The sequence below is a fragment of the Penaeus chinensis genome, chromosome 13 (genome assembly GCF_019202785.1).
Source record: "Penaeus chinensis breed Huanghai No. 1 chromosome 13, ASM1920278v2, whole genome shotgun sequence".
Lineage (NCBI taxonomy): Eukaryota > Metazoa > Arthropoda > Malacostraca > Decapoda > Penaeidae > Penaeus > Penaeus chinensis.
In genome coordinates, this window is record NC_061831.1 from 21,566,855 (window position 1) to 21,581,854 (window position 15,000).

General features: G+C 37.7%; 1 protein-coding gene across 2 annotated transcripts in view; it reads left to right on the forward strand.

Annotated features, from left to right (window-relative positions):
* The first annotated feature begins 8,493 nt into the window (after window positions 1–8,493).
* LOC125031936 overlaps window positions 8,494–15,000 on the forward strand; it is a 96,816-nt gene continuing 90,309 nt past the window's right edge. For both annotated transcript variants that reach the window (XM_047622945.1, XM_047622946.1), the window contains exon 1: window positions 8,494–8,672. In XM_047622945.1, the coding sequence (XP_047478901.1) occupies window positions 8,502–8,672 (171 nt within the window). In that variant the 5' untranslated portion in view covers window positions 8,494–8,501. The remainder of the gene's footprint in view (window positions 8,673–15,000) is intronic.

Below are 15,000 nucleotides of genomic sequence, written 5' to 3' on the forward strand. Positions count from 1 at the left end.
ACACACACACACACACACTCTCACACACACACACACACACAAGCTCATAAACATACACACACACACACACACACACATATACACACACACACACACACTCTCTCACACACACACACACACAAGCTCATAAACATACACACACACACACACACACACATATACACACACACACACACACTCTCACACACACACACACACACACACACACAAGTTCATAAACATACACACACACACACACACACACACATGCCAGTTCATTATATCCCATCGCTGCACTCACCATCAAGGTAAGGCCGACGCAATACCTTCCAAAGGAGGTTCACTATCTCCGTACTCTTTCAACCCGGCGTGACGTCACAGGGTAAACAAGAAGGCAAATAATCAATGACGCAATTATTTTTTTTTGTTTATATTACTGGTGTCACGTCACGCCACACCACGCCTAGCCACGCCACACTTCCCTGCCGGCTAAATTAGTGGTTTTCTTTTCGTTTTTTTTTTTTCATTTACTCTTGTTGTTTATCGTGTTATGTGTTTATGTCTGTTGAGTTGTGTGTAATATGGATCAGTATAACGTTACAGATTTGAGTATAGAATCTTGTAGGTTTAATACGTGGTAAATCTCCAGAATATATCTAAAGGTAAAGATACAGTGTGTATGTATGTATATATGCATGTATGTATGTGTATATATATGGAGAGAAAAACAGATAGATAGATAGATAGATAGATAAATATAGATATAGATATAGATACATGTATATGCATACATACATAAATATATACAGAAACACACACACACAGGTATATATGTGTGTACGTACATATACATATTTGTGTGTGTAAGTGTGTGTGCACACACACACATATATATAGAAAGAGAGAGAGAGAGAGTATAGAAGCATACCCACTCATGCTCATACTCAAACAGCCAATTATGTACACGTGTGGTAAAAAAAGAAGAGAATTACAATCAATCAAAGAGGAGAGACATCCACAAAAAATAATCGATCATTTATAGACAGATACATGGATGGAGAGATATACAGGTGGACAGACAGATACGCGAGGCCTGATCAAAAAGTATCCGACTTTTTTATATAGCATCATAGCACTCCATTACTTTCAGCGAAATTAGCTAAGTGCTTTTCCCACTGCTGGAAATAGCCTAAATCGAAAGAGAAATAGCATTATCGTTTTCCTATAGAATTTGTCAAATGTCGGTAGTTAAGCAGTAGTTAATTTCTTTTTAATGCTAAGACAGTTTCTTATCATTATTTATATTGCCAACTGCTTTATAAAATGTACACTGGCTACAAAAAAAAAAGTGTCTTTACTCGGGGGTAGATGAAACCGAAACGATCGCTAGCTGATTCGGAAATGTTGATACTTGTTTTCAAAGTTCGGAACAGGCGAAGCTTCATAATGTGTTGGAATAATGTTTGGGAGTTGATTTGGTTAGGACCTGTATCATGCCAAGCAATGGAGACCTCATAGACCATTTGTAGCGTCATAATTACGTTTTAATCTGAGTGACTATCAAGAGCCGAAGTACCAAGAACACGTATTTCGAAACCAATTGTGTCTCTGTGGATCCAGCGACACCAAGCAACTGAGTTCACCAAAGACAAGGCCAGAAGTGAGCACGCTGGAGGAAGAAAATCAAGTAAATGTCATTCAAATCTATAAATCAATGTGCTAAAAAAAATTATAAAAAAACAACAACAGGAACCTTGCATTAAAGTGTATGAATATCATGAGATAATGAAAATCTTTGATAGTAGCAACACTCCTCAAAGGGTTCGAGAAGGGGGCGTGGCCGGTAGTTAGTTGCCACCAATCATTTTCTTATTAGTTATTTATTTCCGTCATTATTTTTTTAAACAATACGTAACTACTGCAAGGGATCCGAACCCCTTTTGTTCTGTTGGCAACGGCACGCATATTATTTGTATCACTATTATTATTCCCCGTTGTCGGGGAGTTGACGGAAGTCGGGCCCGGCAGATTCACGAGGTATGCCTATGTGGAAATTCCGAAGGAGATATTTCTACCAACGGTGAAGGCCGTACTGTTAACCGTTCCGCAGCCGTTTTATTTCGTCCAGGATAACATTCCTATCCACGCGAGCTGTGTCGTGAAGGCTTGATTTCGGCAACACCCTGAGAATACGCTGTGCCACATCCACCCAAATCACCATATCTCAGTCTCATTGCGATGTTTAGCCAGTCATGGGCAGAGACTTCCCCCAAGATAATACCAGCAATCCCCATTTTGTCGTTGACCAAGCAATTACGGCATGGGGGTATAGGGGCGGACCACTGCCCCTCCCTGCTCCTCTCCCCCAAATGACACCCCTCTCAGGAATACCAATATCAGGCCAACCTCACAGCACTTATTCTACTTATTTTCGTTGTCGTATCATATTGTTAAGTCGGAAAGAGTAAGGATACGTTTTAGCGACTGTACCTTAAAGTACGAAACTTGTCGCATGCAAAAATTCTTAGATAAAAATTCTACTGACACATCTACAATCATAGAACAACATGCAATTAATAGCAAATAAACGTAATTATTTTAAAGTCAGAAATTAAGTACAGTTGACAAGAATTGTCCGATCTTACTCAAACGCAAAAAAAAAAAAATAATAATAATAATAATAAAAAAATGTGTAACAATAATAATAATAATAATGATGATGTACAGGTGTGCTGAGACAAAACAATATATATATATATAAGAGACTCTAAATAACTAGACATTATGATAGTAATAAGGATATTAATACAAACAATATCAGTAATGATGATGAGGAGGAGGAGGAATATGATAATGATAATATCAATAATGACAATGAGGAGTAGAGTTCTGATAATGATAATAATAATGATGAAAATATTAATGATAATGATGATAGTAATTATAGCAATGGTTAATGGTTAATGGTTAGAAAGCAATATAGATGTGCTGATATAACAATAATAATAATGATTATTGTGATAAGTATTATTATCATTCTTCTTATTATTATCCTATTATTATTATCATGATTATTACAATCATTAACATTATTATTACTTTTATTATTATCATCAGGATATAAGGTATAAAAAAGGGGCACAACGACACGAATTCATTGTGCAACAGGCAATAAAAAACAACATTAATTGATATTAGAATTAAATCTGCAGAAGCGAATCGATACGAAGGAATCAACGAAATATACGACGGAAATGCCTTCATTCACCTCGAAGCGAACAACTCACTTGCGCAGTAGTCTAGTAATCATGGTGCATTTAGCTCGTCTATGTCATTATATACGCAGATTTTTCACTAGAAGTACTTGCTACATCCATGTTACGCAACCTACGGGTTAGGAAGCTCCTTGGTTCATACGGCGATCTTGGTGGTGGTTTGTGCGTTTACGGTGAGGTTCATTCGCTCATTTTGTTCGCGCAACGGCGTGTCCAATCTTCCGTGGCCGAATCTTGGCTCGGCTTTTTCTTGTTCCCGTTTTCTTTTTACTTTTTTAAAATGCCTGCTATGAACAAAATCGCCTATATTCTACTCTTCCCGATTCGCCCACGGGATCTCTCAAGGTTGCTGGCTGGAGTTGGGGCTTCTGTCTCGAGCGGGTGCGGTGCTGTTGCTAACATTTGTCGAAGTTTGTTTACAATATTTGTGTTTCCGTTTTCTTTACCGGTATTCCGATGGAACGAACTGTTAATGAAACTGTTAAGATCTCAGGGATGACACTAAATTCAGTGAAAACTGGCAGTACAATAACCGTGTTCCAGCTACAGAAGTTCGTCATCTTTCCAATCATCTTCCCTTCACCATGAGGTAAACAAACCTAAATTACACCATTAAATATGTAGAATATTGTAATGGATGAAGCAGTCGGATAGGAAATGCGATGGCCGTGAAGGCTAAGGATTAACCGGCTATCGGAAGAGAATCTGGGACCAGAGCACCTGGTTAAGATTTTTTTTTTTTTTTTTTTTTTTTTTGGGGGGGGGGGTTGTACTGCGATGTTTGTGCGTTTAGGATGCGGCTCATTCGTTAGTTCATTCGCGCAGCGCTGTGACCGAATCATAGCTTTGTCTTATCTTTTTTAAGCGCTCTTCACCATATAAAATACGGTTCTTGACTCGTTTTTTTTTTAACTTATATTCCCCGTAACACCACCGAATCCTCACGGGGTCCCACAAGGTTGAGTGTAATAACGGTTATGGTAACGATATCAGTGATAGTAACAACAACAACTAACCAAAACAAAATAACAATAATGATAATAGTGATAATAATCATATTAATGATAATAATAATAATAATGATAATAATAACAGTAATAATGATAATAATGCTAATAATAATAACAATAATAATGATAATAATAATAATAAAAAAGGAAATAATGATGGTGATAATAATAATGATCATGATGAAAATTACAATATCAATAACAATAACAATAGAAAAAAATAATAAAAAGCGCAGCGGACAAAAAAAAGAGGGAATAGAGAATAATGATGATGATAGTAATAATAATAATAATAATAATAATAATAATAATAATAATAATAATAATAATAATGATAATACTGATAATAGTAATACAAATGTTAATAATAATAATAATGATAACGATAATGGGGATAATAATTATTATAATATTATTATCAATGATAATAAAAAGAAGAACACAGATATCTAACGCAATACAATACATGGCACAATCAGTTAGCAAAAAAAAGACACGTGTATCTAGCAGTTACGTGGCATACGAAAAAAAAACACAGCATCTTTAGCTTTTATCAACGTTGTTACATTCTCAGTGTTCTGAGAATGTGCAATCAGCGTAGACTTCGTATTGTGTGTTTTTGTATAGTTTTCGTCATCATTTTTATTTTGATGATAATGATAATAATAGTAATAGTAGCGGTAGTAGTAGTACTAACATGTTCAAGCTTATCCGTATCTTCATTAGGATTTTTTATTACTATTGTTGTTATTATTTTTGTCAGTCTGATCATCATTGCCATTGTTGCTTTTAATGTTGCTGTTTGTTGTTGTTGTCGTTGTTTTTGGTATTGTTTTCAGTATTATCTATGTTAACATTATCACCATTAATAGTACTATTGTTGCTGTTTAATCATTATGGTTATGGTTCATATGATTATTATCATTGTTATTACGATAACGATAATTAGTGTTAGTGTTACCATGATCATCTTATTTATCATACACACACACACACACACACACACACACACACGCACACACACACACACACACACATGTATATATGTATTTGCGTGCTGTGTTAGGAAGCGGTAGCGTCTTCGCTTAGTAATCTTGCTGACCTGCGTTCGATTCCCGCGCCACCATTGGATAGTAACCCCGCCCATTCCTTGCACACAGGGGGTAATTTAGAAGCACAATAAACAGACAAGCCACATTTTGAGCCTGTCACAACAAACCCAAAATTCTTATTGTTATTGTTATTAATACTTTTAAATGTGTGATATAAATATCTGATATCTTGAAAAGATATTGTTTAATCTGATAAAATAGGCGGTTCATCTCGCTTTTTACCTTCTGTTTGTCAATACGCATCTGCATACAGTATATGTGTAGGTGTAGATCAAAATGGCATATTTGTGTTTTGTCACACACAAAAAAAAAATATATATTTTATTTTGATATGTTTTTGAATCAATAAAATGACCTGAATGTAAATTACCGGTTTCCTCCGCAACATTACCTCTTAGCATGATCTGTTAGCTGTTCTTTCCTTGGCCGTTTCCCAAACATGTTTACCAGCTTTGAGACACAGGCCTTGCTTGGCCGCGGAGGAACCCCCACGTGTTTTGGGTCACGGGACCACTTCGTAACTGCCCGTAACGTGAATATTGGGCAGTTATCCCGCACGGATATGACTGTTTCACGGAAGGCCAAGGTATAGCAGCGTGCTAATGGGAGGAATGTTTCTTCTAACATTTCGAAATTGTTTAAATTGGATATCGAGTTCACCAACACTATACAGGAAATTCCACCCAACATATTACAGGTCACTCCTCGCCGTCTCATAGATATGTCGTCTGTCATATCTGAATGGTAATAATGCCAGGGAATAAGAACATGAAGTATGGCGTATATGGCACTACTATGTATAAACATATTTCTATATCGAAATTTGAACTAAATTAGTTTATGAACACATTGAAAAGGGTTAATGATATTTACACCTGCTATCTCTCATCCAGCAATGGAGCTTTCCGTGCGCATTCCACATACTCCTGTGCAAACTGAAAGCGACGTTGGTAATGTCGTTTGTTGTGTCAGGTGTCAGTTTGGCAACTTTCCCATATGTCATTATGACGTCAAATACCATGAGAAATATTTCTTTCTCATTTAGAGTATATTAAGATTAGCCGCGAAATAAATGTTTCAGGAATTTATGAATATTTATTATCATAAACAGTATGCAATTTTTTTTTTTTTTTTCTTTATGGTCCCTCTTTCTGCAAACTACTCAATTTCCGGGTGAGCAGAAAAGCGTTTAGATATTTTTTAACACAGACATGCACTCATAGATACAAGGGAAATATAAATTGCATATGTCAGATAAAAGTAGAGAGCGAGATCAAATTCTCATATCGTCAGAATGAACAAGATTTTTCTTTGAAGATATCAGATATTACAACACATGTATTAGGAGTCGCATCTTAGACTGTCGATATTCACCCTCCTTGGAACCTTCCAGCTAGCAGTTGCTCGAGGTGAAACAAGCAGACATGTATTTTGTCGCTCAGCTGTTCGAATGCGGATGCGAGAAGCACCAAGAAGGAATGTTATCAGCGACATTAGCACAACATGAAGGGTATTCGGATTAACAGAAACGAATGATACATACTGTTTCTTTATTCATCAACATGCCTTCGTATTTCCATATATGCATTACACACACACACAGAGAGAGAGAGAGAGAGAGAGAGAGAGAGAGAGAGAGAGAGAGAGAGAGAGAGAGAGAGAGAGAGAGAGAGAGAGAGAGAGAGAGAGAGAGAGAGAATCTACATATTCATAGTAGCCCTACTACATTTTGTGTTCACAAAATGTTCTAGAAAGAAGAATATAATATAGAATATTTTTTGTTTATTGAATCAGTGTTTGGTTCTGGCGTAAGAAAAAAAAAAAACAAAAAAAAACCCAGCCAATTCATTAGTTCGATTAGCCGCTACTAGATGGAGCATCTACGAAAAGCATTTACAAAGGTATCCGGAACGGTGTGTATATATAAATAAATTCATTTATTTGTTTGTTTACTTACATACTACACACACACGTGAGAGAAAGACATATGAATGGATAGAAAGATATATTTTGTTGACAACTTTGTCTATCAATTTACTTATTTATTTAATTTAGTATTCATTTATTTACCATGTATATTCACAAGTTTCGCTTTAAACAATTCTGAAATGATGAGTAGCAATTATCCATTTTCTATGATTCTGCAGCGCAAACTATGCTAAATTCACGATTCTAAAAATCAGTTAATATCAAGGTATCATATTTGCTTACTGGCTTACAGCCTTGAAATTGACATAATGCAGAACACTCAAGACATGATGATCATACCCTTAACAATCTACTATTAGGTCCGACCGTTCTCGCAACAAGGCAATCGATGATGGCCGCTTCACAGAAGTGCGTTGCGGGACCGGCCCACGCAGGTGTGTGTGTATGAGTTCGTGTAAGCGTCACGAGCGCCGTGCGACTCACAGTCCCTCGTTACCTGTTGGCGTGAGCACGTGGACGCCTCTGTATAAACCTGCGTCACAACAAGATAGCACAAAATGACATTGTTGAAAGTTTGACCCGGAGTTTGAATCGGCTGTGTCGCGTCTGGTTGTTCATTCAGTGTGAATTAGAGTGTTGTTTGACGTATCGTGCGACGCGGGTCGCAGTAGCGACACGAGTGACAAGTGACAGTGTGATGGACGCGGTGCGCCCTTGACTCCCGCCCGGGCCTCCCGCCTCATGCTCAGCCGCGGCTCGACGCCGGGCGGGGGTAGCGAGCCCCCGCCCACGTGGTCAGCGTGAGTGCTCACGTAGGACCGCTCACCACGGGGGATCACGCTGCCCTGGGGTCGTCAGGGGGCACTTCCATCGCCTTGCCCCGCCCCCCTTCGCAGCCCGCCCCCGACTCGCCCCTCCTGCTGGGGGCGCCCCTCAAGCCCTCCACCCCGCGGTCCCGCTCCCTTCCGGGCCTGCCGCCCAGTCCGCGCGGCATCCTCCCGTCGCCGCTTCGACGCCCGCGGTCCCTTAGCAACGTCCCCGCAGTGTTCCCGCCGCCCACCGCCCACGGGCACGTCGTTCCGCCGATCAACCCCCGCCAGATCAGCGGGAAGCCTTCAACCACGGCCGCGTCTCTGACAAGGGCGCCCTCAGGCCAGCACAGGTCCCAGGGCGGCCTGGGGCGCGAGGAGGGCGGGATGTGGAAGATGGTGTGTGGGGCGCCCCACTGGGACGCTTCAACCAAGAAGATGTGGAGTCCGGGGCCGCCCGTCCCGCGCGAACCCGTGAAGCTGCCTTTCCTCGAGGTCACGCCCACCACAGTCCTGCAGAGGATCCGGGACCGCAGCGCCGACGCCCACAGTGACGAGGTGGGCGCACACTCTAGCTCTAGTTCTACCCGGCCGGGAGCGCGACGCACCTAATGCCCCATTCTCACCTTTCCTGTTTCCGCTCATGTCGTCACGCCCACATGCATTTCACATTCGCCCTCTGCTGCCATTACCGCGTCCGTTACACACAATAGATTACCCGAGGCGTGAAATGCCGTACCATTGACATCAGTTAATTTACTATCATTCAGATTTTCCAAAACATCGACTCTCCCGCTCGTTCAGAATCACTTCAAAGGGGATTAAAAGTTTTCGTAATTAAACGCGATTCTTTTTATGTAATCATCTTTGCTTCTGTCCTCTTGATTACACAGGTGCAGCCGCCGTGACAGGGTGTCAGGAAACATCTCTTAGTAAAAATCTACAAACGTTCTAAGGAATTTAGGGAAGAGTTGCCTGTACATGGCTGGCGAATATTACACTGAAGGACGGTTAATATTTGGCTGAATGAACATATAAGCGAAAGATGATTATGGCTGAATGAAAAACTATTTGGCAGTCAATTAATCGATTTAAACACACATCTGGGGAATTTATTAGTCCGTTTAATAAATACAAAAAAATATATATATAAATGTAAAAAAATCAATAAAATCTCTTTTGATTGTAATACGTCACACGTATATACAATAATATTGAAAGCTTATGTGAATTTGTCTCATTACTGCGATGAAACTCCTTAATTCATAATTTCATTTCTTAGACGTTCCACGTATCCAAATGTGGAAGACGGCGAGGACCAGCTTCTCAAATCCATTTGGAGAGTAGTAAATAAAGTAACGAAGGGGCAAAAAATACGAAAATACAGTGGCCCATTCGTGCATTTTCTTGCTTTTCTTTTCGTTGTTATATTCGGTACTAGTTTAGTGTGAACCACCTTCCTGTGTGTGCAATACCTTAGAGACAGACGCAGGAGGCCTTCCACTAGTTAGACAGATGGCACAGGCTTTCGGGAGATCGGGACAATCACCCATTCGTCGTTAGTCTATAGGACGTGTAAGAATGTGGTTCTGCGGAAAAAAAACGATCGAAATGCGTCGGCTACATGTCTTATGACCATATATTCCTATTTATGCGATTCGACCGGCAGCAAGTTATTTTTTTGTGGTGTGTGTGTGTGTGTGTGTGTGTGTGTGTGTGTGTGTGTGTGTGTGTGTGTATGTGTGTGTGTGCGTGTGTGTGTGTGTGTGTGTGTGCGCATGTATGTTTATGTATATGTATGTGCGTAGGAGTGTGTTTGTATGTGCGTGTGTAAGTAGCAAAACAACCTTTAAAAAAATGACCAAAGCTAAAACTCTTAACGCTCTCCAACCAGAAGCGCATTTTACACTAATAAACAGCGACTGCACCGCATTTACGAATCTGACTTATGGATCCCTATTGGCCTTGTGAGAAAAATAGACAGGTACTGATAACGACAAAATATCACTTACTTCAACGATAATGAGAACGATAATTATGATGATCAAGTGAGTTTGCGAAGTAGATAAAAAAAAAAAAATCGAAGATAAGAATATAATAAGTTGATGATAAAAGAGAATAAATGCCAAACTGACACGGAAATGTTTATCAAATACAAAGGTTTGGAAAGAGGTTTCTATATTTGGCGTCGGGATCAGATACCTGACGATCTATCATTGTGAAATATCCTTTTTATCCAATGCATCCATCTTGTTCGTGGCAATATTTGTTAGGCATAATGTGATATATGAATGCGTGTGTGTGTGGGTGGGTGTGTGTAGGTTTACGTGATAGATAGATTAATACATATATTTCTTATCCGATATTGCATGGTGGTGAATTCACATCATGATTTGATTATGATCATTATTACTTTTATTATTATTATTATTATTATTATCATTATTATTATGATGATGATGATGATGATGATGATGATTATTACTATTATCGTTATCATTATTATTATTAAAATAATTATTATTGTTATTAATATTATTATTATTATTATTATCATCATTATTGTTGTAGTTGTTGTTGTTTTGATGTTGTTGCTGTTAATGTTACAATTATTATTATTATTTTTATTATCGTTATCATTATTATTATCATAATGAATATTGTTATTATTAGTAGTAGTAGATATGTATGATAATAGTAATAATGATACTACTATATCATTATTACTGTTATCATTAGTATTACTGTTTAAATTTTATTATTATTATCATTATCATTATTATTATTATATTTCTTCTATTATTATTACTATGATCATTATCAATGTAATGGTTATTAATATTATTGTTATTATTATCATTATTATCATTATTATCATCGTTATCACCTTTATTGTTGTTGCTATATTTCTTATTATTCCTTATCATTATTATAATTATTATTATTATTGTCATTACTATAACAATTATTTTCATTATTATTATTTTCATTATCACTATTATTATTATTTTTACTATTATTATTATCATCATCATTATTATTATTATTATTATATTTTTCATTATTTCTATTATTGTTGTTATTAGTAGTATCATTAACATTTTCGATATCATCATTATTATCGTTGATATTCATCATTATAGTTATAATTACCATTCTTATTATTATTATTATTTCCATTGATGTTATTTTGACCTTTATTGTTGTTACTATTATCATTACTGTTATTATCATTATTGTTATTATTTTTCTTTATCGGTTTTATCATTATTGTTTTCATTGTTAGTATTATTTTAATTACTATAATTATTGTTATTACAGTTATTAACAATGTTTTTTTAATTAATGTTTCTTAGTTTTTATTATGTTTTCTTTATTATTATCATTGTCATTGGTATTGTTTGCTGTTCTTATTGTGTTTATTGTTTTACCATTATCATATTATTTACATCATTTTTACTATCAATATTGTAATTATTATCAATTTTCTTACCACTGTTATATTTGTTATTTTTATTTTTATTGTTATCATTATTATTGCTATTATTACTATTGTTATAGTCATTATTATTATAATTATTATTATTATAATAATTATTATTATTATTATTATTATTATTATTATTATTATCATCATTATTATCATCATCATCATCATCATCATCATCATCATCATCATCATCATCATCATCATCATCATCATCATCATCATCATCATCATCATCATTATCATTATCATATGATCATTATTATTATCTTTATCATCATAATCACAGTCATCATCATATATACAAAATATATGTATACATCTGTGTCCGCATGTGTGTACAAGAACATAAAAGGCATAGAGAGGACTTAACAAGACAAATACTATTCTTAGGGATATATGTTTTTTTACTTCTTCATCTTCTTCGTTTGAAATTATTGACTGAAATTGACCCAGTATGCAACATCCATCATGATAACCGAATCTTGCAACAAGTGTAAATTCCATTAGAATTCACCTTGTGCTTGAAAATTCGTCTTTTTCTTTTTCTTTCTTTCTTTCTGTTTTTCGTTTTATATTTTAAATGCAGTTTTCAGTTTCTCTTTGTTACTTTTTGTTGCTAGTTATTGAATAAAGGATGAAGGCACAGGGTTGGATATTTTCTGGATATAGACACTGAGAGAGAGAGAGAGAGAGAGAGAGAGAGAGAGAGTGAGAGTGAGAGAGAGTGAGAGAGAGTGAGAGAGAGTGAGAGAGAGTAAGAGAGAGTAAGAGAGAGTAAGAGAGAGTAAGAGAGAGTAAGAGAGAGTGAGAGAGAGAGAGAGAGAGAGAGAGAGAGAGAGAGAGTGAGAGAGTGAGAGAGAGAGTGAGAGAGAGAGTGAGAGAGAGAGTGAGAGAGAGAGTGAGAGAGAGAGTGAGAGAGAGAGTGAGAGAGAGAGTGAGAGAGAGAGTGAGAGAGAGAGTGAGAGAGTGAGAGAGAGAGTGAGAGAGAGTGAGAGAGAGTGAGAGAGAGTAAGAGAGAGTGAGAGAGAGAGAGAGAGAGAGAGAGAGAGAGAGAGAGTGAGAGAGAGAGATAATGATAGAGATAGATAGAGAGAGAGAGAAAGATATATATAGAAAGATAGATAGAGTGAGAAAGATATATAGAGAGAGAGAAAGATAGACAGAGGAAGATAGATAGCTAGAGAGAGAGATAGAAGAGAGAGAGAGAAAGAGAATAAAAAAAAAAATACATTCTTGGAAGAACTTTACAGTGTCAGCATAATGGGTGACGTCTCCTCTGTCCATTACTAAATTGCTTTTCTCGGAACACACTGTTACACGTCAATAAACCCAAGCATTTTTGCAGGATACGGCGTAGAACTAACATAAAAAGAAAATACAAAAAAACAAAGCTCCCAAGGCTACTGAGATTCCACAATCCCAGGACGAGAGCCAAAGAATCTAATGATTCTATCGCAATTTTCTTCCCTCTCTCTTCCGCGCTAATCATAATCGAGATCACAAGATGGCGGAGCGGATGTTGTGCCTCGACAATCAATTAGCTGTCGTATTGACGTCGTGTCGCTGTTATGGTCATTATCCTTATCAAACACGCTTCGATCCTGTTCTAAATCGCGTTAAGGGGATTAAGTCCTTATCATCTCATGGCGCTGGGTCGTCTTCCTTGCCCTTGTATGGCTTTTCTGTTTATTCCCCTTCTGGGTTTTATTTTCCTTATTGGTTTTGTAGTACTCTCTCTCTCTCTCTTTCTCTCTCTCTCTCTCTCTCTCTCTCTCTCTCTCTCTCTCTCTCTCTCTCTCTCTCTCTTTCTCTCTCTCTCTCTCTCTCTCTCTCTCTCTCTCTCTCTCTCTCTCTCTCTCTCTCTCTCTCTCTCTCTCTCTCTCTCTCTCTCTCTCTCTCTCTCTCTCTCTCTCTCTCTCTCTCTCTCTCTCTCTCTCTCTCTCTCTCTCTCTCTCTCTCTCTCTCTCTCTCTCTCTCTCTCTCTCTCTCTTTCTCTCTCGTTAATTGTTTTATCATCATCCATACATTCATTGTATTCTTTTAAATCTCCCATTCTTCACTCCCATTAGCCAATCTACGATCATGATTCATCACGATCATCGTTATTACATGTCGCCAACCAGGCATCACTATCAGCTACATCCGGGTCCCGCCACACTATCTGCATTCGATATCTGGTCCTGTTTGCTTCCAGGCCTTATCAATCTTTCACGAGGGACCTGCGAGGGTTGGCCAAGATCGATGAGAAACTTTAAATATATACACATAAATATGCAGATGTATATAGATTGATAGATAGCTAGATAGATAGGTAGATAGATAGAGAGAGAGAGACAGAGAGGGGGGGAAGGAAGGGGGGTAGAGAGAGAGACTGGTACATGGGTAATCAGTTAATGATACCTACTATAGAGAGGTGAGGTGACATTAACGATACCTACATGTTTGAAAAAAATGTGTAGAATATGGAGGTATAAATAACTGTTCAAAAACGAGAGAAAATTTAGTCACTTCTATACAAACATGATGGGTATCTACCAACATGTATTTATGTTTATGATTGGAAAAAAAACAATATATATATAGATAGATAGACAGATAGATAAATTCATAGTGACTACAACAGATCGAAATTACTAGAAATTCACCCACAATATAAAGAAATTTATATAGGTATGTATGTATGCATCATGTGCATATATGTATATATGTATGTATGTATTTATGTACGTATGTATGTGTATATGAGAACTAGTAAGAATTCCGTTTCGCTATGATTCCATCTACCAATGCACAATCAGGTATGCAAGTCCGCAAACTATACCTGGGCTGCAGTTGAGCTGAAAGGAAAATGAGTCATCTGTTTTGCCTAAAACAACCTGTATGTGTGACCTTCTCCTTCCATCTCCCCTTTTTTCCCCTCGCTTTTCATTTCTCTCTATCCTTTATCATCCGTTTCGCTTTCTTCATCTTCTCATTATCTTTATTCCCTCTCCTATCCCTGTCTATCCAGACCTCTCTCGCCTCCCATCTTTTTCCTTCTGTCTCTCTCCACCCTCTGCTTTCCTTCTCTCTCCCTTCCTCCCATTCCCACTTTCCATCTCCACTCCTCCCCAATAGCTATCGCTTCCTCCTCCTCCATCTCTCCCTTTTGCTTACCCATGCTTCCTTTCATTGCATCCTCCTTTCTCTCTCTTTCTCTCTTTCTCTCTCCCCCCTCCCCCCCCCCTCTCTCTCTCTCTCTCTCTCTCTCTCTCTCTCTCTCTCTCTCTCTCTCTCTCTCTCTCTCTCTCTCTCTCTCGCCCTCTCTCTCTCTCTCTCCCTCTCTCCCTATCTCCCTCTCTCTCTCTCTCTCTCTCTCTCTCTCTCTCTCTCTCTCTCTCTCTCTCTCTCTCTCTC